The 24,941-nt window shown below is 32.3% G+C and overlaps 1 protein-coding gene across 10 annotated transcripts in view; it reads left to right on the forward strand.

Annotated features, from left to right (window-relative positions):
* The first annotated feature begins 427 nt into the window (after positions 1 to 427).
* Positions 428 to 24,941, forward strand: part of LOC121121725 (sodium/calcium exchanger 2) — a 55,784-nt gene continuing 31,270 nt past the window's right edge. For 5 of the 10 annotated variants that reach the window (XM_071890311.1, XM_040716706.2, XM_071890319.1 and 2 more), the window contains exon 1: positions 19,477 to 20,836. In XM_071890311.1, coding sequence (XP_071746412.1) covers positions 20,059 to 20,836 — 778 coding nt within the window. In that variant the 5' untranslated portion in view covers positions 19,477 to 20,058. Of the gene's footprint in view, positions 679 to 18,874; positions 20,846 to 24,941 lie in introns of those variants that run through there. The other 5 variants (XM_040716712.2, XM_040716699.2, XM_040716722.2 and 2 more) reach the window with 2 other exon arrangements.

Genomic DNA, 24,941 nt, shown 5'->3' on the forward strand with positions numbered 1-24,941 from the left:
ATAGAAGATGAAACTTCTTATAATGATATATATATATTTTTTCCATTAGTTACTTTATCGTTAGAAAATAATATTTGTATGCTGTTTTACAGATATTTCTCCTGAGCTAAAACATCTAAAGGAAATAAATACCAACAAACAAATCCACCTTGGAGTCTCTGAAGTAGAAATAAAAGAATTAAAGAAGAAGTTGAAGGAGAAAGATGTAAAAATTTGGGACACAGAATCAAAGTTTAAGTCTTTAAAAATGCGCCTCTCTTCGGTATTTAATCCAAACCATATAAACTTTTTAAGTTGCAAGTCTTCACATTCCAAAATCTGCCTTTGGTCTAATAAAGCCATTGAGAATTTACTTCAGTTAAGATTCGTTGAGAGACTATATATTGTCCAACTAATCTATTGCACCAAGAACTGTTTGGATCAATTTGCAAAAATAGAGGCTTTATTCAAATCTTACAAAAAAATGAAAAAAATTGTAAACTCAATAACTGAAGTAGCGGTTCCATTAATTAAGGCGTCTATAAATGTCACCAAATGTCATAAAATTTTATTTTTTATTGTGTCTAGGTATGTTAGTATAAGAATGCAATTTATGAATGCAAACTGCGATTATCAAAGAAAATAGAGTAGCTTCTTCTTCTACTTTCCGGAAGACGAAGAATGTGTATGCGAAATTAAGTAAGTTAAATCAATTATTATTAAAGTAATTATTCCACTTTTTCATAATTATTAAGCTCAATAAAATCATTTTTTAGTATTAATTTATTGTATTAAGTTCTTTTTGGGCCATTTTGTATTTGTCACGAGGGGGCGCTGAAATTTCGTGACGTAACTCTTCTTATAGGACTCTGCTCTGACCTACTTGCTACATCAAGGAGTGACGCAACAGGACAGAGTTTGTCGGGAGCCGTTGTTGACATTTCTAACCTAACATTGTTGCCACTTTTACCCAAACTTGACCTTCAAGAGCTCCTATATTGCTCTTTTTCCTTATCAAACAAGTATGTAAATGGTTATGGTTTGAACTTTGGTTCATAATTTTGGTGAAATTGCTGAGATTTTGAAGCATTGTTTCAGTGTACGGCCGGTCATTCCACACTTGGCAGCTCCACTATTCCCCAAAGGTTAAGAACTCCTACTCTAAATGAAGAATTCTCACCTATCTGTATATAAGTACTATATGAAGACCTCACGGGATTCCTTTAATCTTGGTTAAGCCAAACATTGTTATAACTTTTATTCTTAATCCTTTTTCGACAGATTTAACAAGTATGACGTCATAAAGGAATTATATTGTTTGTCTCTCTAGAACTTGAAAGGATAAAATATTATTACGTAAATAAAAAAAAGAGTTTATAAACTATACACTAATATCTAGAAATAGAAACATAGAGATATATACAATATGCAGGTATGTGGCAGAATCAATCTTCTACCTATGAAGTAATCAGATCCTCTCATTTATTTGCAATTGAATATATAACATCAGATGATATTATTTTAATGGTGTTAGGAACAAATATCAAGAAAAATATATTATGATATGCTTGTTCGTCAATTCATGAGTCCTTTCCAATATTAATAATATACCATATCTAATAACATTATAATTGATAATGGACATTAAAGTGATTAGTACTTCTTCCATTCGAACTGCTGTCGTGTTTGTTTATTTATCTTCTATCTTAATAGGTTATAGGGCTTCTACCCCCTAGACAAACACTCTTCAGCATTTTACCCCCTATTACAATATATATCAACAATACCACCAAACATTTAATCTTTTGAGAGCCTGTGAAGCTCCAAAATATTGTTTGACCAATAAACTCGCTATATGCAGGAAAATACAGTTATGAATATCAAAATGAAATAATTAAATAGGTTGTTATGTCTTGCATGGAGTGGCTATCAGAGGTAGGAAAATCTCATTATTTTGCCTCTCCAAGTTTAGTGTTAAGTCTCTGCTCACAAGTCCTTGAATTATTTTTATCGAGTACAATTCGAGTCCTCAGATTCCTTTTAGCTAATTCCAGACATTTCAAGTCCATAATTATAATACAGGATAGTGTTAATATTTTTCTTGAGTTCAGAATAAATTAGCTTCACAGTCAATGTCGAATCGCAAGTCTTTGATTAATATATCAAGTAGAGTCGCAAAGTATTCAAAATATGAACTCTAAAGTTTCGAATCCTATCCATCACCCCTATTAATACCTCGGAACTTCAAAGGTTATCATCATGTGGAGTAAAAAATAGAATTTTCTACATTAAATTTGTATTTGATTTTTAAATTTTGATATACATGACAGGAGTTGTTCGAAAATCCCTTTTCAGTATTTTTTTATAACATCATGTACTACTCCTTCAAAAATCGATCCCTAAATTTATTGCACAAAATTGCCTACTAAAACTCAATTTTTTGTCATGGAATTAAGTATAAATATTTATTGAAGCTTATATGTCATACCTGTGGCGAAACAATCAGGTTAAGTATCTATTTTAATTAAGAAAATATTTTATTTTAGTATTAAAATTTTGATGATTTATAGAATTTATAATTACTTACCGATTCGAACTTGAAAGTTACATTGGCCAATAACAACTCCAAACAACCATAAAATTTATTTATGACTTTGGCCCTCTACCATTTACTAACTGTACTTCTCAATAATAATAATAAAAAAGGATGGGCGTACAAGTTTCGGGTTGTAGATGGCTCAGAGAGTAAAATACTAGGGGAGATAAAGGACGGAGGGTACTTGTTTAGGGGTAGTTTTCCAGGGGGTACCTGTAATGTTACCATCTTAATATATATTATATTGGTGATATACATTATACTGCTTTAGAAGAATTTAGTAATTTCTTCCAGTTTGTTCCAGTACAAAGCCATTTAAAGTGCATTATGTGTTGATTATGTAAGCCTAAGAGCTGCACAATTAATGTGTGTCTATTAATAACAGGAATGTTCAACTTTGAAACCGCAGTTATGATAGTAGTTTTGGTTGTAGTGCTAAAAAGAATCAATTCAACCAGCAAAGCACTGCAATAGTTACACATTTATGTTTGTATTATTCTTAGTCACTACAACTCACTCAATGAGCTCCTAGGATATGCCAAATTTTAATTTTAAGGTCTATGAAGAGAACCCCAAAACTCTCAGAGCAAAATATAACCAACGAAGAAGAATAAAAAATGCCTTATTCGTCAAGTCTGCAGGTCCAGAAGTTCAGTAGTAGGGCGTGAGACATTTTAGATTCATACACAATATGTAATCTGTTACTACTAGTCAAAAGAAGTGAAACGGAAAAAAGACAGGCAAAGAGTAGGAGAAATTTGGCCTCCTTACTCAGGCACTGAACAAATCTGGTAGCCACAGAAAAGCTGAATAACCTCGGGATTTTAAAGAGAACTTTGCCAGTTCATCTTAAAGCTCCTAGAACATGGTTTCAGGAATACTTTCTCTAATATGGACATTGGCCTTCTTACATACATAAATGTTGACTGAATTTTTTTTATTTTTCGGTTTTTAAATGTCAAAAAATAAGTTTGTATAACTCATTGATATAAATATTTATTAAATTTCATAATAGAGTTTAGAATGTATACAGTATCCATATTTAAATTAAAACTCAAAAGTTTAGCCCTCAGCTGCCACACATTTTTCGAGAAAAGGGCGAAAACTCCGACACCTCTGACAGATTTCTTCCGGGTCCATTTCAGCCCCTTCTTGGATTATGTATTCTTTGAGTGCATTGAAATCAGAATGGGGACGTGGAAAACCTTACTTTCCAGGACACTCTAAAAATCAAAATAAAAAAGATTTAGGTCTGGTAATTGTTGGCCACATCTCCTATGGCCAAAAAAATTCAAATTGTTCAGAGGAGAACTTTTGAGATTTTTTTAAAGTATGACAAGTACCACCATCTTGCTCAATTTGGATAAATAGTGTCAATCGTCCTAGAGAATCTAGATGTAGACAATGGGTCAATTCTTGGCCCATTGTCTGTGAAAAAGTGGGGTGGCATGACTTTACTATCTGATGAGATGACATCCAAAACCATAACTGATGCTCGAAACTAGTTTTGGGAGGCTCCTTCCAGTTACTTAATTCACACTTAAATTCATTTGGATAGTCTTTTCTGTCGCTCTGACAATTTTCATGTAGGATAAACCCAAATTAGTGTAGAGTAAATCAAAAATTCGTTACCTTTGGCGTTGTTGCTTTGACATCTTTAAAGGAACTACTACGTATCCAAGCTTATCACCATAACGTAGGATTCCTACAATATCTCATCAACGGTTTATTCATCGATCTGGATTTTATCTTAGGCCAAGGATGCAGTCTCTTTCATCAACTTTTCAGAAACGTGCTTTAGTTATCTTGGATTTCCTCAATTCTGAGGTATTCGAGTCATTTCTTTTTGTATTGTAGTAGCAAGTATGTGGACTATGAGCCGGAGACTCCAACTCGTCTGAGAATAGCTATCATTTAAACGTAGAATCACATGAAATCAGTCAATTTTTAGTTCAAAATTACGCTAATATGTCCTTAATAAATATCATTTTTTTAAAATAAATAATAGTTATTTATAGAACTCTGTACATTTTTATAAATGATATATATAGTGTTTGACATGGCTGTATTACTCCAGCCCAGATTCATATCTTTATTAGCTTGAATACAGTTATAGGTTTCTGCTGCTAAGGTTTGAAAGATGTCATGCAGTAACTTGATATTGTATTTTGTCTTTCAGAGATTATTAATTATAGGCTCATTTTTTGAAATTTCACGTCTTAGGAAAACTAATTTTCATTGTTGTTAAAGTTATAAAATGGATATTTTGAAACATATGCTCGAAATGAAAGTAATTTTTTTATAATGATTACAAAAAAGACGTAGGAAGCAAGTTTAGTAAATATTAATCGATCAATAAAAATTACTAGGTATATTATTTGTAATACAAATAAATTTTTTATTGAAAAAATACAAATAATAATGACGAACAGAAACAAGAAAATAAACTTTCAAACTATTTCTTTGACTTTTAACCACATAAATTCTTCTTTTTTCTCCATTAATTTCAAATGAAACTCTAATCTTATTATAATATTATCACTATAGTATAAATTATGGTATAAAAGTGTCCCATTTAAATATATATATATTCATGTAAAATTTTACAGACGGTAAATAATTCCAAATTTGTTAAATTAAGTAAAATTACTCAAAGACAAGTAAAGATCTATATATAAAATAAAATTCAATGAAGAATTGACAAATATTTTGAATTCAAATTGTTGGTCATTATTTCCAATGAGGCATTCAAATGTTTTTTAAGATTCGTTGTAAGAGAAATGAGTCCATATATCTTGTCTTCACTTTTTAGAGCTCATGGTCTTCAATCTTTAAAGTTATTCATCAAACTAAAAGGATATTTCCCTTCACGTAGGTGTTATACAAAATAAGTTAAGCTATGCTATAAGCGTATGCATGTCAGATAAAGTTAGACATACGCTTCTTCTTTTAAAATGGGTAGAAAATAGTCGAAAATGCAATTTTCGACTAGTGCTAATGGACATGCTGTATAAATTTTGAACTCCTGTTGGTACGTAGTAAACTATTTTTTTGATACATTTTTGCAAATACATGGCTTCATAACTATTTAGTTATTAGTGATGGGTCACAAGTAAAACTTGTCATGAAGTATTCGTCATTATAGATGATCCAAAAATTTAGCATGTAGGTCTAAAATACGAGTTTTTCTCATGACTCGTCATTTCTTCTATAGATTAATTAATAGAAATACATGTATTTCTATTAACCTTGTATAAATGTAGATTTTCTATTTTGAAATCTAAATCCGAATAATGCAGCATGTATATATGTAAATTTAATGTATAATATACGAAGTTGGTCAGCATAGTTTCCGACCTAACAAAGATATAATATATTTTTTCTGATATTATATTTTTTAACATAGTCTCCTTGTAAATTCAACACAGTTCTCCCAGGGATACTCCCATCTCTGTAACCCGTCCAAATAGTACTCAGCGCTTTCTTCGCAAGATATTATTCACGAGAGATTTTTCATTTTTAGGCTCAATACCTCAGAGTTCGATTGACTTAGACGTGTCAAATTTTAACCAACGATCCTTTATACGTCTGCTATTGATTCAATCTATTTAAAGTTAACACTTTCAAAGACAAAGATTTAATTACCACTCAATACTTGATTATGTCCATTTTCACCAAAACAATCGCATCAACTCACTCAAACGACTACTACATAACAACTCCGCGTCCAAAATGGCTGATGTATTAGACATAGACCTTTAAATATGTATAATTTTTCATATTTTGAATATTAGGTTGGAGATTCAAGTAAATAAATATCATCAATGGAGGAGCCCAAAAAATACAGGTTTCATCTGGCTCTGAGTATCGTAAAATTCGAAACATATCTACAATTATTTGGAAAATATCAAACCTATATATGCATAAAATGTATACAAAAGACGCGTATTTGGTGGTATTTCCATGGAATTTTGATATCCTGAAAAATATGGAATCCTTCTCTACGAAATTTATTTTGATTTTACTTACAAACAGTTTTACTTATTGTAGCCATTTCATTTCAAAATCTGGCTCTGAATCGAAATTACTCTCAAAACGTAATTTTAAAAAAACTTGAAAGGGCATACCTATTGCGGTTGAAGGTTGTAATGGTCATTTTTGTGTTCTATGACTTAAATAACAATCATTCATGTGGGTTTAGTCGGTGGCCGTTCCAAGACCTGTATTTTTGTTGCATAGTGTAAATACACTACGCAACAAAATTCAGTCTTGGAACGTTGGCAAGCTAAAACCATCATAAATTATTGTTATGTAAACCGTAAAACACGAAAATGGCCATTAAAACCCTCAGCTGAAATATGTTTGGCCTCAAATTATTTTGGTAAAAATTAAGTTTTAATGGTGGTTTTCGAGTTTGACGGCTCAAGCAACAATAATAAATATTGTTTGAAACCAGTGGGCGGGCGAAAATTCTGTTTCATAATGTTATAGAATGGTCACAGCAGCTTTAAAAAAAAAAAAAAAAAAAAAAAAAAAAAAAAAAATTGTCAAGTATAAAAAATCTTGCCACATTAAGGTGTCCCTTTTAATAAAAATCTAACTATTTATATTCATAGCATATTCAAGCAAGTAGCAGGTTAAGTGTACGAGGGACTCTCAACTGAGGGCCCGTGCTGGATCTAATTAAATTTTAGACCATATAAAAATTAAAAAAGGATCTAAATTTTTAGGTCATTTTAAAAAAAGATTGAAATATTATTTTTTGAAAGAAACGTTACCAAATTAAAAATGAAGACAATTAATTATCATAACCGTAAGAAGCCTGGGCCTTTTCTAAAAAGAAGGTCGTTCGAGAAAAAAATAGAGTCTAAGATTATTTTCTAAAAAAATGTAATTCGATAAATACTATCAAAAAAATCGAAAATTAAAACGTTTAAAAAACTGCTAGTCATAACTATTGGGGGAAACATTAATATGTCTGCCCCCAAAAATATTCTGCTCCCATATGATTGTCAATGGGATCAGCAGTATTATATTTTGGCCACATGTTGTGTTTTGGAGTTTTTATTAGATAATAAAATCCAAAAATTGAAATTGTTTTAAAGAAAAAAGCTGTACATACAAAATCTCAAATATTAAATTTTACAGAAACAAATTTCAAAAATCCATAGCTGTACATACATAATTTCAAATATTAAATTTTTCGGAATGAAATTTCAAAAATCCATTGCTGTACATAACAATTTCAAAAAAAAATTTGAATTTTTTTGTTCAAAAATCTGTTTACAAAAAAATAGTTTTTTTCTAAAACATTTAAAGTATTAGATTTTTCGAAAAAAAAATTCAAAATTCTATAACTATTTATATTAAATTAAATTTATTAGAAAAAAATTTGAAAAATAGAATTTCAAGTATTACATTTTTGAAAAAAAAATGAAATATTAAATTTGTCTACTTATAACAAATAAAACTCATACTATCAATTTTATATGTAGGTTAAGGCTTTTTTGAATTACTCAGACACTACCGAGGTATTCATTATTACAATTTATTTGTAGATAAATATGTTATTCATAGATGTAGTAATGGGAATTTCAAGAAATATCGATTCTCATGTTATAATTAACACGTATGTACTCCATAATTCATAGATAAGGAGGAAAACTTGAAACAAAACTTATTTATCACTTATCAGCAATACAACATGATCAAGTTAAAAAATATATATTGACTGTATTCTTAATAAAGGAAAATTCAGAGCGCCCTCTATTAGAGTAATGACCCTAGAAGACTTTGCAGATAGCCATTTTACAACATAGACACATTGCCAATGACCACTTTGTAGAACGGAGACTTTGCCCAGAAAAATAATGTATATTGATGATGATGATTCATGTACTCCAGTATCAAGCACATTTTGATAATATATCTGGAGCCGTCAGCAGGATTATATTTTGAGAGAGGCTAGATTTTTGGAATTTAAAAAAAAATCCAAAATTTATATTTAAATATTTAATTTTTTGAAAAAAAATTAAATATTATATTTTTCGGAAATAAATTTCAAAAATCCATATCTATCCCCAAAATAGAATTTTTTAGAAAAAAATTCAAAATTTCATACCTATTTAAGAAAAATTAAATTTTTGGAAGAAAAATTTCAAAAATCCATAGGTATTTTCAGAAAATTTATAATATTAAATTACTTGGAAAAAAAAAAATCAAAAATACATAGCTATTTACAGAAAATTAAATTTTTGGCAAACAAAATTCAAAAATCCATCGGTATTAACAGAAAATTATTTTTTTTTTGAAAAAAATTTCTAATGTTAAATTATTTGGAAAAAAAAATTATAATATTAAATTATTTGGAAAAAAAAATTTTTAATATTAAATTATTTGGAAAAAAATTTATAATATTAAATTATTTGAAAAAAAAATTTATAATATTAAATTATTCGGAAAAAAGAAATCAAAAATCCATAGCTATTAACAAAAATTGAATTTTTTGGAAAATGATTTCTAAAATAAACAGCTACTTACAGAAAATTAAATTTTTCGAAAAAATGTTCTAATATTAAATTATTTGGCAAAAAAATTCAAAAATCCAAATAGCTATTAACAAAAATAACATTTTTTGGAAAAAAAAATTGAAAATTAATTTTTTGGCTCTGCTGCATAATTTTCCAGAATGACGGAAAAAATTCTATTAATGAGTGAAAGTTCGTTAATTTGGGGAGATGGGGGGAGAACTACAGCCCTTTAGACCACCCCCTGAGGTTGAGCAGAAACATAAGGGCTCTATTTCATTCAATATAAACCAAGGTTAATAGAAATACAAGGTTATACCACAACACATGTACGACTGATGTTTGGCTTCGACCAACGCTTTTAAAAATAGACGTCATAGTGTATTAGTGGTCGCATGTTTTGTCAAAATCTGTTTGCCTTGCCGGCCGTCGGTACAGTAAATCAAATTGAAAATTCTAGTAAGCCCGATTACAAGATGGTCTAACCTTGTATTTCTATAAACGATTTATTTACATCTTCTCTTTTTCAAATCATTTTTTATCTTTCTAATTTATTTGTTTAAATATACTTATTGGACAGTTATCGTGGTTATGTTCTAATAGAGGTCTGAGTCAACTGCTTGAAGCATCTTCATAAGGAAGTTAGTCTACTATAAATGAATCAACACTGAATCATTGCAATTCGTGGCTTATAATTAAATATTTTATCTTTTCAAAGGAGTGTAACATGAATGGGAATCATAATTACATAACTATTGCCTTTTGAATCATCATATATATATTTTGTGAGCGTTCGGCAAATTGGTATTCGGTGATAAGGTTTTACGCACACTGAGTAATAACATACCTCTATTTTTTATTAAATAAGATTATCATTCCGGAGTTGTATTTTTTGACGCAAGATAGCGCCACTCAACGTCTCTCTGTTTACAAACTAATATAGGTGGACAACTACAATGCCAAATTATCAATAGTCTACAAATGAATATAATCTATATTATTACAATAGTATTTGTAGATATGATACAATTTCAAAGAATTTGATATGACTAATCATCATAAATTAGTAATTACATATTATTTTTTGTGTTCCTACTTCCTACTCCTAGTAAATGTATATATGTATAATGAGTTATTATGACGTAATTTGTCGGAATGAACAGCCATTCACTTCCAAAGCCTATATTTGTTTGTCTCACTGTTCCCCTTATTTTAGATTGCAACCTTTCCTTCTACGAAATGAAACAAAAAAAAAGACCCAATCAATTCGAGCTTTTTTTATCCACTTTAAGCTTCGACTCTCAAAAGGGAGATGGAAAAATAGATCAAGACATAAACTATGTCGTTAGTAGACGTCAGCTGATATATCAGATCGATATATTCGGCAAAATATCACATTTCTGCATCGTATCGTTATTCTATAAAATTCTGAGAAATTTCAAAATTTGCTCTGATATTTTATATGATGCAGTCAGAAAAAAAAAAGTAATTGAAACTAAATTAATGTTCAATTTTTGTAGCCAGGGAAGGCTGAATAAATAGAGTACTCACACTTCAATGAATGAATGTATATTTTATGACTTCTATACTTCTTAAAAAGAGTGCAACACAAAGTTTGCCTTCCTAGTCATTACATTAGGTTAAAAATCAAAGATAAGATTTATCTCATTTTAAATCTCATAATAAAAAAAAACAATTGAGGAGGGACAAAAGTGATTTTTTGAAATTTTAACATAGCTCAAATATATTTTTTCTGTTATTAGACTACTGATACAAAAATTTCAAAATGGTTGACGACGAATCAATTAACTGATATATTACATATTCTCATGGCTGAATATATAAATATATATTAGGCCTAGTACGGTACGGGTTTGTACTTTGGTGCAGTTCGAAAAATAATTATAAATTCATGAATGATACTATTATAGAAGGCTGTATATCAAACTTTGTTTAGTCTAGAGAAGTGAATTGTTTTATTTTTTTGTTAGCCTAGTAACGTCGTGATGGTAACTAAACTTCTGTACGTTTCTTATTGGCTACAGTTTATTTTTATGGGTGAATTTATAATTTAGATAATATACATGGAGAAAGAAATATTTATTTCTCTATAAACACGACAGCGGTTCGAATAGAAAAAGTGCTAATCATTTAATTAGCCAAACTATCTATTATCATTATAAATGATGGATTATTCATATGTGACAAGACCCATAGATTGACGAACAAGCATATCATAATATCATGCAAGGTCAAATATGTCCACTTCGGTATGATCTAGGATGTATCAGATGAGGAGGCAATTGGCTCTGGTGCGACAAACTACTGAGATGATTCGGGAAAGTAGTCAAAGGTCGAGTTGCCGGAGAACGCAAGGAAAACTGCACAGCTCAGTACAGTTGGAGGTATCTGAAATTGCAATAGAACGGCGGCCTTTGTCTCTTCATAAACCCTCCTCCTTGTCCAAAGAGAACGAAACAGGCTGTATTACCTAGTTAATCAAATGACTCGAATCCTCGAAGTTGTATTTAAATATAGGGTTGAATACCCTTCACCCTCAGATTGGCCCTGGGGTAGTGTAAGATTGCTAAAAACCACCGCCAATTCATCCAATATATCCAAGAAACCTCTCTAATACAAAAAGTATAAAATAATAGTTGCAAGCCCTTGTGTAGCACGGGGTACTTTGTGTACCCCTAGTTCCTTAAAAACCACCACCAATTCATCCAAAATGTATCCAGTTTTTAACCATATTTTAAGAAGCCCTAAGGTATTTACCCCCATCCTCCTCCTATATTCTAATAATACTACTCACACATGAAGGTATCTCCTTGGGGTATGGAACAAACAAATATGTTTAGATATTTCTCGTAAATAGTATAAAGATAATTTATATTGTGTCATAATTCACCACGAAGTTTGAAAGAAATATGGTCTATTTTCTCCCTGGAAATTTTCTTAACTGGCAATTTTCCTCCATGGCAATCTTCCAGGGGCAATTTTCTCTAGGGCAGTTTTCCGCAGATGGAATTTTTCTATTGTAAAACCTCCTTGTATGCGACATTTTTTTGTTGTTTTCTGTCCCTTTGATGTAAAAATAATCAAACCTGCACCTCCTTTTGACACTCTTAAAAATGCAACATATAATTGACCATGTGAAAATACTGATTTTGGTAAATATAAAGCCATTTTTCCAAATGTTTGACCTTGTTATTTATATATGGTCATTTTCATTGCTAACTTGATTGGGAACAGTTTTCTTATAAATGAAAATAGAAACTCATCGCTACCAGAAGTAAGTATGATTCTAGTAATCAATCCTTACAATTATTATATAAGATGTTCCTTCTTCACCCATAATTAAGTTACATACTAAGACTACCTCTCTAATCTTCGTCTTCCTTTTTTAATTCGTATTTAATATTCGTTCTCCCCTTTCCTGTTAGGAAAATCATTCGTGTTGTGGTTTTTTAATTTTTTTGGTACATTTTTGAATCGACAGCTGTAGTTTGAACTTAATTAAAGATGATAATTCATTACCTATCCGAATTCCCCTGGATGACGGACTAGATTCTGTGGTAGTTGTAGATGATATGGAAAGTCCTGAAGGAGCAGCTTGCGTTTCCAGACCATCTGTGAATATAGATTACACTTCCCAAGGTACAACTTGTGAACCTAAGCCATTGCCAAAAGCATAATTTTTATTTCACTCCATTCTGCATTGACGGTCCTGTCGATTAATACTATTATGTCAATGGTCTGTTTAGGGCTTTCTCACAGACTTATGAGACATTTGACTGACCCTTCTTTATTGATTCGTAACAGAGAAGTTTGAACACTGTCCTTCTGCATAGTGTTAATAAAATGCCATCTGTCCTCATTGCTCCTTCTGTCCATTTAAGAGAGACATATAACAATATGGAAATACTTCGATCAATCCGTGTTCACAAAATTATGTTATTTCCTATGTCTATGGAACATTAAACTAGAAGTGACTGGCATCTTAATGTTTGCATTTGTCCCAGGGACAAGCAGTGTGCAGTCTGTGCTTATGCCCACTGGAATTGAGGGCTTAATGGCTTTCGAATGGATATGTGAAAATTTCCTTGAAAACAACAAAACTCCAGCGTATAAAGATGGAGTCAAGAACTTACTTGATGTTTACGAAGAACTTGGGAGACGAATGTCGTTGAATATGCACTTCCTGCATTCCCACTTACATTTCATCCCCGAAAACCTCGGTGGAGTGAGTTACGAATAAGGAGAGCGATTTCACCAAGATATTCGCACAATTGATAATTGTTACCAAGGATTTTGGAATGAAAGCATGATGGCGTAACATTGTTGGATGTTGTATCGTGACAATCCAGGAAAATATACAAAAGTAATACACATTTACATTTACGCTTCTAATATATAATTTATATGTACAGGGTGTCCACAATAAATTGGAACTATCTTAAAATTCAACCCGCTTGATAAAAATGGAATTTGGAGTTTATTTGTTAATATGAAAAAGTTAGACATGATATTAAACAATAAATTTATTCAACATGTCCTCCCTCAGCAGCCACCATCTTCTCCATCCTGCCCTTAAAGGATTTGCATGCCCTGATGACTTCCACAGAATCGACAGCATTCCACTCCCTCGTAATGGAGCCCTTCAGGGCCACCATGCTCTTGTGGCTGACCTTGCACACCTCCTTCTCCAACTTCCCCTACCAGTAGTAATCACACGGATTGAGGTCGGGTGAGTTAGAGTGCCAGGTGTTGCGATTCAAGAAAGTGATGTCGTGGGAGTTGGACAGGTTAGTGGTCCTCATGGCGATGTGTGCGGCGCTGGGTCTTGTTGGAATGTGAACTCCCTCCCAGCGGCCATATCCTTCATCCAGGGGATGACAAACTCCTCCATGACTTCGCAGTACCTTATCGCGTTAACCATTTCCTTGGGATTAAAGAATAAAGGCATCACCTCACCGGTGCTGCAGATGACACCCAAGGTCATCACGGAGGCCGGGAACTTTGTGGTGAAGACCGCAGGGACCTCTTCTCTCTCCTTGGGAAGCCACCTGTCATTCTGGACGTTGTAGCTTCTGTCGACAGTCCAGTTCTTTTCGTCGGAGAAGAAGATGATTCTTCCTCAATGGTTCTTCAGGTCATTGAGGAGACGCTTACTGTGGGTGAGCCTGGTGGCCTTCATGGATGCCGTGAGTATGTGTTGTTTGGCCATTTGGCATGACTTGTACCCGAGGTCCTCATTCACGGCCGTGGAGACTAGCTGCTTGCTCAGTCATGGTTCTTGGACAACCTGGACAAGGAAGTCCCTGGCGAAGCCTTGATGGACTTCCGGAGGCCTTCAAGGAAGCAGGGAGTGCGGATTCGGTCACTTCTCATGTTGTGGGCCTTGCAACAGACCTTCCCCTCAACCTCCCAGGCATTTTAGACCCCGTACACCGTGGTCTTGGGGTAGTTAAGAAGCTTGTAGATAGCAGAGGGCTTGTGTCCAGCGCGAGCCAATTCGAGGATGGCGTCTTTCCTTGCTTGTTCCGTAGTGACTATTGTTTGTTGTCAAAACAATTGTGGTGGAAGTTATTGTGTATTGTTCACGCAACCTTTTATATTAGTATGATTTAACCCCGAATATCCAAATTATGGATTTGGATGATGTTTAAAGTAGTTCCAATTTATCGTGGACACCATGTATATTGTTGTTTTATCTTTTCAAAATTAGACTATAAATTTTGATCTATGTCATATAACAATCTCAAAAAATTGATCAAATTTTAAACCACTGAATTTAGAAAATTATACGTCTTACAAAAAAAAAAAAATTGTCAGATTTGAAATCAGCACAAAAAAGTGCGCTGAGAAAAGTGCATATGAAATTTGGGATAATTTTGTTGACCTGTTATTAATCTTTATTCTTGAGGAGAGAACACGTTATATGAACTGATATGAAAGTATTATTCTATTGAGTAGTTATGTATAAGTATGCTAATGGGTAGGAGAGAGTATCACTGAGGATTTATTCGGGAGTTATCCTTTAAACTATTAAAGCAAAATTTGTCTTTTATCTGGCGCCTCATTACTCCGGGAAATGCCGGGTATTACGGCTAGTAATAAATAAGAGAAAAATAAGGACTTATTTAATTGTGTTTAACATTTCTAAAGCGTCAAACTACAAATTTTTAGCAAAGATTCGTCTTTCTCGCTTTTGCTTGGTTACAAATTTTAATCACTATTTTGTTTTACAAAATTTTTATTTTTTTAAATTTGAAACAAAAATATTTCCTATGAGAACGATAAATGTATCTGAATACAATTTATGCAATCAACACTCTAAGTGTATAGGTAGGGTGGGCTCTAAAGAGTGTACTTTTGTGTTTGGATGCTTATTCCAAGAAATTGGGTAAACTTTTCAAATGTTTCTTTTTAGCATTACATGTCTTAGCTATCCATTTCACCTGGCAGCATTTATACGTAATCGAAAAATAATGTAGAAAATTTCAAATTAAGAAAAAAAAGTGTAGAAGTTCATTTTATAAATAGAAAAACTACTGAAGCTGTTGCCCCGCCACTCCCAAATCAATAAATTTTTGAAAAATTATTGATGTAGAAGGAAAAATTACAAGGAGAAATCATGTGAGAAAAAAAAAAGTAACAATATATATAATCCTACAGACGCCCCTGCACTGTCAATTATTGTTGAATGAATAATTTCCCATACTCTTTTTTTTATATCAAGAAAAAACAATATCTTAATCCGAACCGAAGAAACAAGTAAATTAAGGATGTGTATTCATAGTAAACAGAGGAAGGAGATTGAAAAGAGTGAAGGAATTTAAACAATTTTTGAATCAACCTGTATATGTGTGTGAGTGTATACGTTCAAATTGCAAAAAGAAAAACTTAATTAAAAAAGAATCCGTTTTATTGTCGATAAAATCAAAACAAAAATGAAATTATGTTTTATACACTTGTTTTTTCTTTTTCCTCTTTTTATCCCCTTTTGAAAATGAGACCTGTGCCATTTTAAGACCAACGTCAGGGATGTCACGCGAAGTCCCTGATGTCCCTTCTGGTACGTCTATGAATACATATATGTGGTGTTGACAATATCCATATAAATTTCATTTTATTGATATTAATCCTATTTGACCCCACGTTAGAAACTTCATAATTTAATGTATTGAATTAGTTTATATACAAAGTTTTGCCTAATTTTTTCCTTCGAGTTTCTCGAACTTTAATTTGTGTGATTTTTTGTGTTCATATTTTTTAAAGGCTCAATAAACATACAAGCAATTATATATTTACTCAAACTTATACAGTTTGATATCTTATAGTATAAGCTATATTGAAATTTTATAATGTTTGTAACTGAAGAATTATAAACCGAAAACTAAAATAGGCACATTTGACCCCACAGTACATAATTTTTCGTTTTATTTCAATGCTTTACAAGAAGTGTTACAATCATCCAATTTAAATAAAGTATGGCCCGTTCTGCTTGATAACTTTTTGCCAAACGACAATCTAACTTCATAATGTCCTTCTCGTAAAAGCCACTGTCCCTATGTACAAAAAAAATCGAACAACCAAGTTTTACAAGCTTCTGTTGAGCCCAAATTTGTACCCCCCAGTGCGTTGGTCATAAACAGGAACAGGTTGATGTCAGTTCCGATTGTAGGTTGGATGCATAAGAGCTTCCCATCCGAGCTCCCGGAGCTTCTGGCTCGTCATCAAAGATATGTGCAGGCTGGCGCTGTCTTGATGATGTCTAGTTGTCTCTTTTTCACGAATAGTGGCCGCTTCTGTTCGATCGCCTGTTTCAAACGGTCAAGTTGTTCACAATAGAGGGTAGAATTGAGCGGAAAATGAATGATCGAACCAATGTCATCCAACACGAACCGAAAGAGTTCCTGCCCTGTATACTTGGTTAATTTTCTTGGTCGCTTTCGAAGCGTTTTTCCCTTTCAGGTAGTCAAAGTGTAAAATATGGCGAAGTTCTTCCTTTGAGACCTCCATACTTGACGCAGGATAATTCATAACTGAACTGGCCAAACGCAATACGGTGAAAACAAAACAAAACACTTGTAGTATACATTCACTCCTATACAACGCCTTATCGCTGCAGAAAATACGAAATTACATTTTTCCAACCTAATATTTAAAAGAAGAAGAAGTATTTATGACTCAAATGAGACAAAAAATTACTTTGACTACCATGTATCTAGAATTTTATGAGCCAACTCATGAAATCAGATGTGGGTAGTATTGAATCAGTCTAGAAAAAAATTAAAATTGACTGTGTCCTATCCTTATAAAATTTGTCAGTCCTAGTACCGGTCCTTATCGGTCTTTTATCGTATCTACAACAGCTGAAATAACTATGTCATTTCAGCTGTTCAACATATTTCAGGAGACAAGATACCTGAACTTATTATTATAGGTTCTAGAATTCCTTTATTATTTTCTTCGTATTTATATTATTCAATCTTAGGTATGAGTGAAGAAAATAAAATGATATCTAGAACTGTAGGGCTGAAGGAACTGAGGTATCGGCCCTTAGGACTGTTGAATGGTAAAAAAGTTCGGACTGATAAAAAAAAAGAGAGTAAGGGGATGACTAATTAGGAAATCAGTCCTATGACTGATCCAACACTATATGTGGGTAAATGATGCAGAAAAATAGACAGCTGACAACAAAAGACGATATAAATCTTATGGTTTTAGTGAGACGGTAACGCCATGTTGTTTGTTGATATTTACTTGGTTGTTAGGTAACGATTTGAAGAATGGGCGTTGACTTGAATATTTTGCGTCAATCTAACTAATATATGTAATGTAGGACGATATGAATGAACTTGAAGCTTTGCCAAATATTATCTTGTGGCCTACTGATGAAGATACTTATATTAAATATCTTCTATACAAGGCATACTTCGATTAAGTAAGTAGTAGTATTTTCTAACAGGTGATGAAAGAAACAAACATGATTATTCATGATTACTTAGACTATAATCCAGATTTCTCTTTGCGAGCCAATTCACATCCAATCTCTAGATACTCCCTCTTGTACGAGACACATAATATTCCCCTACAAATACTATTCATATTTATTGAGTATTTGAACAAATCACGGATCCAACACAGGATTTGGAAACCTTTTTTTTTGTTCAGATTTTATTGGACCATCCGGTACCTATACATTTAACTTTTCGGATCTTTTCCTCTCTTACAAACATGAACCATTTTAAATTACATAAACATCGAGGTTTTAAAATTATAATATTGTCACGATACCAATATTTTCGTATTCGTAACGGTCTCGAGTACCGAAATTGGTATTGGTATTTCGATACACTTTTTTTTAAAACAAGAAAACATCTAGTTCAGGGCAACTTATATATGCGCTTTCTGTGGCATCTGCAAGATCTTGTTTCAGGGATGTGGTGGATGCTAACTCATACATTTGGGTTTTTTTTATTATTAAGAGATTTAAACATTATCCAGAGTTTTAAACAAAACCAACAAAATTCAAAACAGAGCAATGCCCCGAATTTCCTTCATGCAATCGTTCCCTTGTCCTTGTCCGATCCTTATTGTTCAAAAGGTTGAGAGTAAATACGCCGTTTTTCTAAACTTAGGGTTATTGGCATGACTGAGTCAAGTTCTATAGTTATTTGTGGTCATAAATAAACGTATTGATAAACATTTTCTCTCCAAAACATTTATATATTAATATTTAATTTCAATTATTCATCAATAGGAGCTTTCATAGAAGAACAAGACGTCATCATACTTTTACTCATTCAGACACCTTATTCTATTCTTAATATTTACCTACCTCAGCATACATTAAAATGAATGGAAAGACGAACCCTGTTTTCATACTACTTCTCTAGAAGCATTTAAAGACATAGGCTCTAGTGTCTTGTTCTACAACTAATAATATTATGAGCACGCCTTCAAAAATCTCAAGTTCATATGAAAGATATGACGTCACATTTATAATTATATTTCCATCTACTGCATCCCTTCTTCCAAGGATGAACGTTTACGTCATCAATCTGGGTATTGATGGCATCATAATAATAATTTTTAGGCTCAAGTTGAAGAATATACAAATATTTGGTTGGTTCTATCACCATCATCACCCTCGATAGATTTTACAATGACTATTGGGCAAATAAATAAATGGGAGTGTCGCTTGATGGAAATGGAATGAAAAGCATATTTATATTATGAAAATAAAAAAGACGCTATGTATCTGCTTTAAGAAGAAGGGTAGCATCTAGGATCAAACGTCATGCAATTAAAAAAAAAGGAAATAATATATAAATCTTGTGACATTCTCTTGAAACACCCAAACAAACGGTTAGTTGAAGGCGGAAAAAATGAAATATCAAAAGGATGTTCCTAAAAAAAGAATGTTAATGCTGTTACAGATTTACTCATGAAGTTATTATTTATGAATTGTGTGATCCTATGTGAGATTTTAAATCCTTAGTGTACAGATTGTATGTAGTCCTGTAGCGTATGTAAATGGAGGTGAATTTAACGATGTTAGAGCCGGCGAGAGTCTGTGGGAGAAGGACTACTACTACTACTAGCTGTGTACAGCTGCTATCTAGAGAGACAAACAAAGCAGAGAGGGAGGGAGTGACGAGGAGTTCTTCTCGTAAATGGAATACACTCAAGCTTTATTGCTTTAGAATACACTCTCCTACAAATGAAGAGAAGAAAGTTAAAAATAAGAAAAGAAAATGTATATACGACTTCATGCTTCAGTCTCGTATTTCTACCTGGGCCCTACACAGGCTCTCTTCGTTAAATTGTTATTCTTATGATTATATATAAGTATATTATATATCAATGTGTGATTGAGTGAATTTAAAGTAATAGTAGTAGTCACGAACTAGTTGTAGTACCCTTGAGATCTCCTTTCCAAAAATGGCCACATCATTTTTATCCGAAAATAAAACGTCTGTTTGCTTTTTTCACAATGAAACAGCGACAGATCCAGAATACTGTGGCTCAAAGGACGTCTGTTCCACCCTGGGACTCTTATTACCCTTTTTCCTTGAAATGAGCTGGCCAGTCCCAGTTCGAACCTTCCTCTACCTCTTTGCCCTTCTCTACAGCTTCCTGGGCGTATCCATCATTGCCGACATCTTTATGTGCGCTATTGAGAAAATTACTTCCAAAACGAAACGAATTCATTTCGCCTCTGCAGGTGATGATGAGCCCGATGTTATTGAGGTCCCTGTTTGGAATGGAACAGTAGCAAATCTGACACTCATGGCCCTTGGCTCATCTGCTCCTGAAATCCTGTTATCCATCATCGAAATTACGGGGAATAATTTTGAGGCTGGCGAACTTGGGCCTGGTACTATCGTGGGCTCAGCTGCATTTAATCTCTTGGCTATCTCTGCGGTATGTGTGGCCTCTATTCCCAGTGGAGAAATTAGGCGTGTGAAACAAATTATCGTATTTATGGTTACTTCAACCTTCAGCATTTTTGCATATGTCTGGCTTTTGGTCATACTCAAGTGGAACACTCCTAATGTGGTGGATCTATGGGAAGCCATTCTAACTTTTGCATTCTTCCCCATTCTCGTCATCATTGCCTATGCAGCTGATAAGCAATGGCTTCGCTATCTCGTGTGTAAGAAACCTGTTGAAGAAAGTGACAAGAAGCGACAGATCGAACTCGGAATGTTTCGCCCAGGTGAGGAAAGTATGTATCGTGTCCAATAAGCCTCTTTCGTCGTTCCATAGCATTTTTTTTTCAAAATTCCCTCCCCCTCTGCTCCCCTCTTTCACCCCACTATGAATAAATCCTTTCGGTGGAAATTGCATTTTCCTAACGTGTCTTTTTGAATCTTGTAAATGATGTGAAATGATAGTTTATATGTATGTATCAACACATTAAACAAAAGGATCTATTGATGAAAATGGTGACTACAGCATAGCACCCTGTGTATGATTTTACCTTAATGTCCTTACCCATCACTTGGATCCATATTTATTCTATTGTTCATTATAGATATATAGCTTTAATATAATCCAAAGTATATATACATTTGCAGATGTAAAAAGTTTCTTTAAACTATATATATTGTACAAACTCCATGTTTGTACAATATACTAATATTGATCATAGAAAAGTTTAATTAAGCCCAAAAAACAAAAAAATAACACTATCAACTTCCTTTTGGATGAAAGCTATTAATAACTCATATAGCTATTTGTTAAATTCGTTTGACACAATCATTATGTAATCAACTATTTTAATGATGATTTAATATTGTTATTGTATTCCTTTTTTTTGTTGCAGTACTTCTAATTATAGATAGATAAAAACAAACAAAAAATACAGGAGTACACTTGTGTGACGCATATCTTTGATGACATATTTGATTAATAATTATTTATTGTAACACATAATTTTATTAGTGACCTGTTGATACTTTTGTGTGAGCAGGTTATGAATTATTTATTAACTAATAATTAGTACTCAAATTTATTTCTCCTTTTTTAAATCCGTTCTAGTATTGCCAATCTGAGGACCGGTCCTAAGATTGGACCGAATAAATAAGGTCTGATAATATTTTGTTAACCCTTTTACGACGACGTGTGATATATGTAATATCGTCTTTAATTGCATATAATTTTTCCATACATCACTTTCTGCAAGTTTTTAAAATTTCTGAGTACTTTATATATTATAGTTCCAACTTTCAAAGCCTTTAGTAGGTTTTTCTATGATCTTTTATACTTTCAATCATATACAACTGACGCTGGAACGGTTAGTTTTGATTATATCATTCCATATTTATTGTAAGATATTTGCAAGAAGTCTTTGAAAATTCATATTTATTCCTGTATAAAAAGCTATACACTTGAGTATAGTTTATAGCCACAATTATAATTAGATGTTCTTGCCCAGATGCGACATCTAGGCCTAGGCATTTAAATGCAATACGTTTGAAAATCAAGGATACACATATTTGTTAAAGGAATGAGACTAGTTATGTTGTTCTTCACAATCTCTGTCCAAAATCACCTTGATATCTTTATTATTTCCCCATTCGTTGTGAAAGGGTGAAGATATCCCTCACGTTTCTAGTCCTTACACATATGTGTAAATGCCTTTCTTTTGGGAGAGTGAGTATATACATGAGAGAGAAAGACTTAGGGCAGAGTATGTACGAATGTATCATATATAAGAGGAACTAAAAAAAAGAAGAAAAATAAAGTTACACCTTCAAATTAATGTAATTACTTAAAGTGCCATGGATATTATTATTGAGAAGAAGACTGTTGCTTCTTCTCCTTCACATAAAACAACCTTTTATTCATACAGTGTTGCCTCTTTTTTTAGCATGCAAGACCCTTTCTATATGATTTAACAGATAAAAGGGTTAATTATGTGTTTTGTGTAGTGAGTAGAGATGTGAAAATGCGCGTATTTGAATGCAACTTTACAGTTTGCTTGCCCAAGTTACAACTGGAATGTATAATAACTTGTACAAACAAATGGTATATTTACACGCATAAAAGTGCGCACATTTTCACTTCTAGGGTAATGACTGATTCATGCAACGTCCTTACCTTTATTATGTATTGAAACTTGTCTTTCTTTTTCACAAAATCAGCCCGTAACAGTTTCTCAATTCCTCTCTCCCAATTGAGAATTGTTCAATACATAGATTATTCGAATTCAACCGATATACATACAACGGTCGGAACATGGATGATGTGAAAAGAAGTAGACAACTCGATATATGTCAACAAAATACAGTGTAAATTTGTATGATGTTAGTGAGGTAATATGATTTAAAAAAAATTCATTTCACTTGAAGATAGCGTTGGATCGGTCCTATCAGTCTGGTCCTAATAAAATTGTTCCGTCCTAGGAACGGTTCTAAAAGAACGTCGTTATCTTTATGATAACACGCAACCTTTCTTCATAAAAGAAACAGAATAAATGACTGAAATCATCTGGTATTCAGCCAAATAAGTTAATTGCACCAACTGCTATTTATCCTTTAAGTGATCCCAGATTATCATATCATACTGTTTCTTCCCAATTTTTAAAATGAATTACATAAATATGATTCATGATATTTTATTCGATTCTGTATTATAATATTGCTGGGTAATATTGTATTAAAAGCGGAGGTATACTTTTGTATTTGTATATGATACCCAAAAATGTCTTCATAGAAATAATAAAATGGCCTTTATATATATGACGCCTACGAGGGATCAACAAGAAATTGTATTCCTGTCCTTTTGAAAATGGAGCAGAAGTATAAAACAACTTATTAGTTTGTTTATTTATCAAAAATAGTACATTATGAAATTGCCATGACATATCAAGCGAGATGAGGGAATCCACAGTTGCCAACAAAATACATAGGGTATTTTAGCCAGGTAAGGCCGTGATCGGTCTTTTATGGCAACTACAACAGCTGAAATGACGTAATTCACAGCTAGTCACAGCTAGTATAGCTAGAACGTATTATAACACTCATGTATTAAATATCCTAGCTATCATTCATTTTTATATTCTTCAATTCTAGCTAGGAGGGAAGAAAAAAAAAAAAAATAGTTAGACCGACTAATATGTCCGTAGTATGTAAAGTAAAGGATAAGTAAATCAGTCCTAGGTGTGATGGAACATTACTTAGGAGGATATTTCCACTAGGTTATTGTAGATCTTGGTGTTAGCTCACGAAAATCATCACATTAATCTTATTTTGTCAGCTGCCGATGTTTCTGTTGCTTTTACTACCTTTATTGTATCATATAACCTTCCATACAAAAAGAAACAGAAAATGGGCCCATAATTAGGCGGTAGTTTGCCAATTCTAGGACAAATATTCCCAAGCATGGAATTATTATTCAATCATTGTTGAGAGTTGTTCACAACTTAACCAGACCTAATTCTAATTCAACCAATCAATGTTTAAAGCACTCATTAGGCGAAAAGAAGCAGATATATCGACAGCTGACTACACAAGTTCCTCTTATCAGTGTAATGAACATGGTTAACTACTTGAAGTTAATTTTAGCTCTTATTATTAACATGTAAACAATTCCCAAGTATTATAATTTTGATTTATAAAGCAAAATTTGTACGTCTAACTATAATATATTGACACGTATTGCTTTACTAACTTCAATATAAACTTTATTTTCTAAAAGTAAATAATTATGTTTTTATTTGTTTATATTTTATAAAACATGATATTACTAAAGGATTAAGTCACCTCTGCCGTAAATTATTTGGATATTTATGAGTGTCTGCAAAAGATTTTTCTACAGAAAATTTACTTTAATAATCTTTTTTCAAATGACTAACCGTGGTTTACAAAGAAATTATCATATATAGAAATAAGATCGCCTTATATACATACATTAATTAATTCCGTTCTAAAATAATATTAGGACATATATCATGGCTTTACCCATAGTAAAATATAAGTTACACACAATTTTTTGTCAGCTGTCAATAATCCTACAACTTATTAGTTATTAGTATGTTAATTGATGGGTTAAGCTTTAACTAGCTATTGTTAGATCTGTAAACTATTCCCTTCTACAATTTAATATTGATTACCATACTATTAATTAATGCTAAAGTTCTATTTTTACTAATTAATATTATTATTTATTCACATAAAATGGGCGCTTGAACTTATAAATTAACCTATAAATTAGTAATTGTCATCATAAAAGTTTAAAATTAGGCTATTAATGTAGGAAATATACTATATACTCAATTGGTATTTCAGTTATTGAGTATCATACTTTTCCAAAATGCT

Source organism: Lepeophtheirus salmonis, chromosome 1, assembly GCF_016086655.4.
Source record: "Lepeophtheirus salmonis chromosome 1, UVic_Lsal_1.4, whole genome shotgun sequence".
Classification (NCBI taxonomy): Eukaryota; Metazoa; Arthropoda; class Copepoda; order Siphonostomatoida; family Caligidae; genus Lepeophtheirus; species Lepeophtheirus salmonis.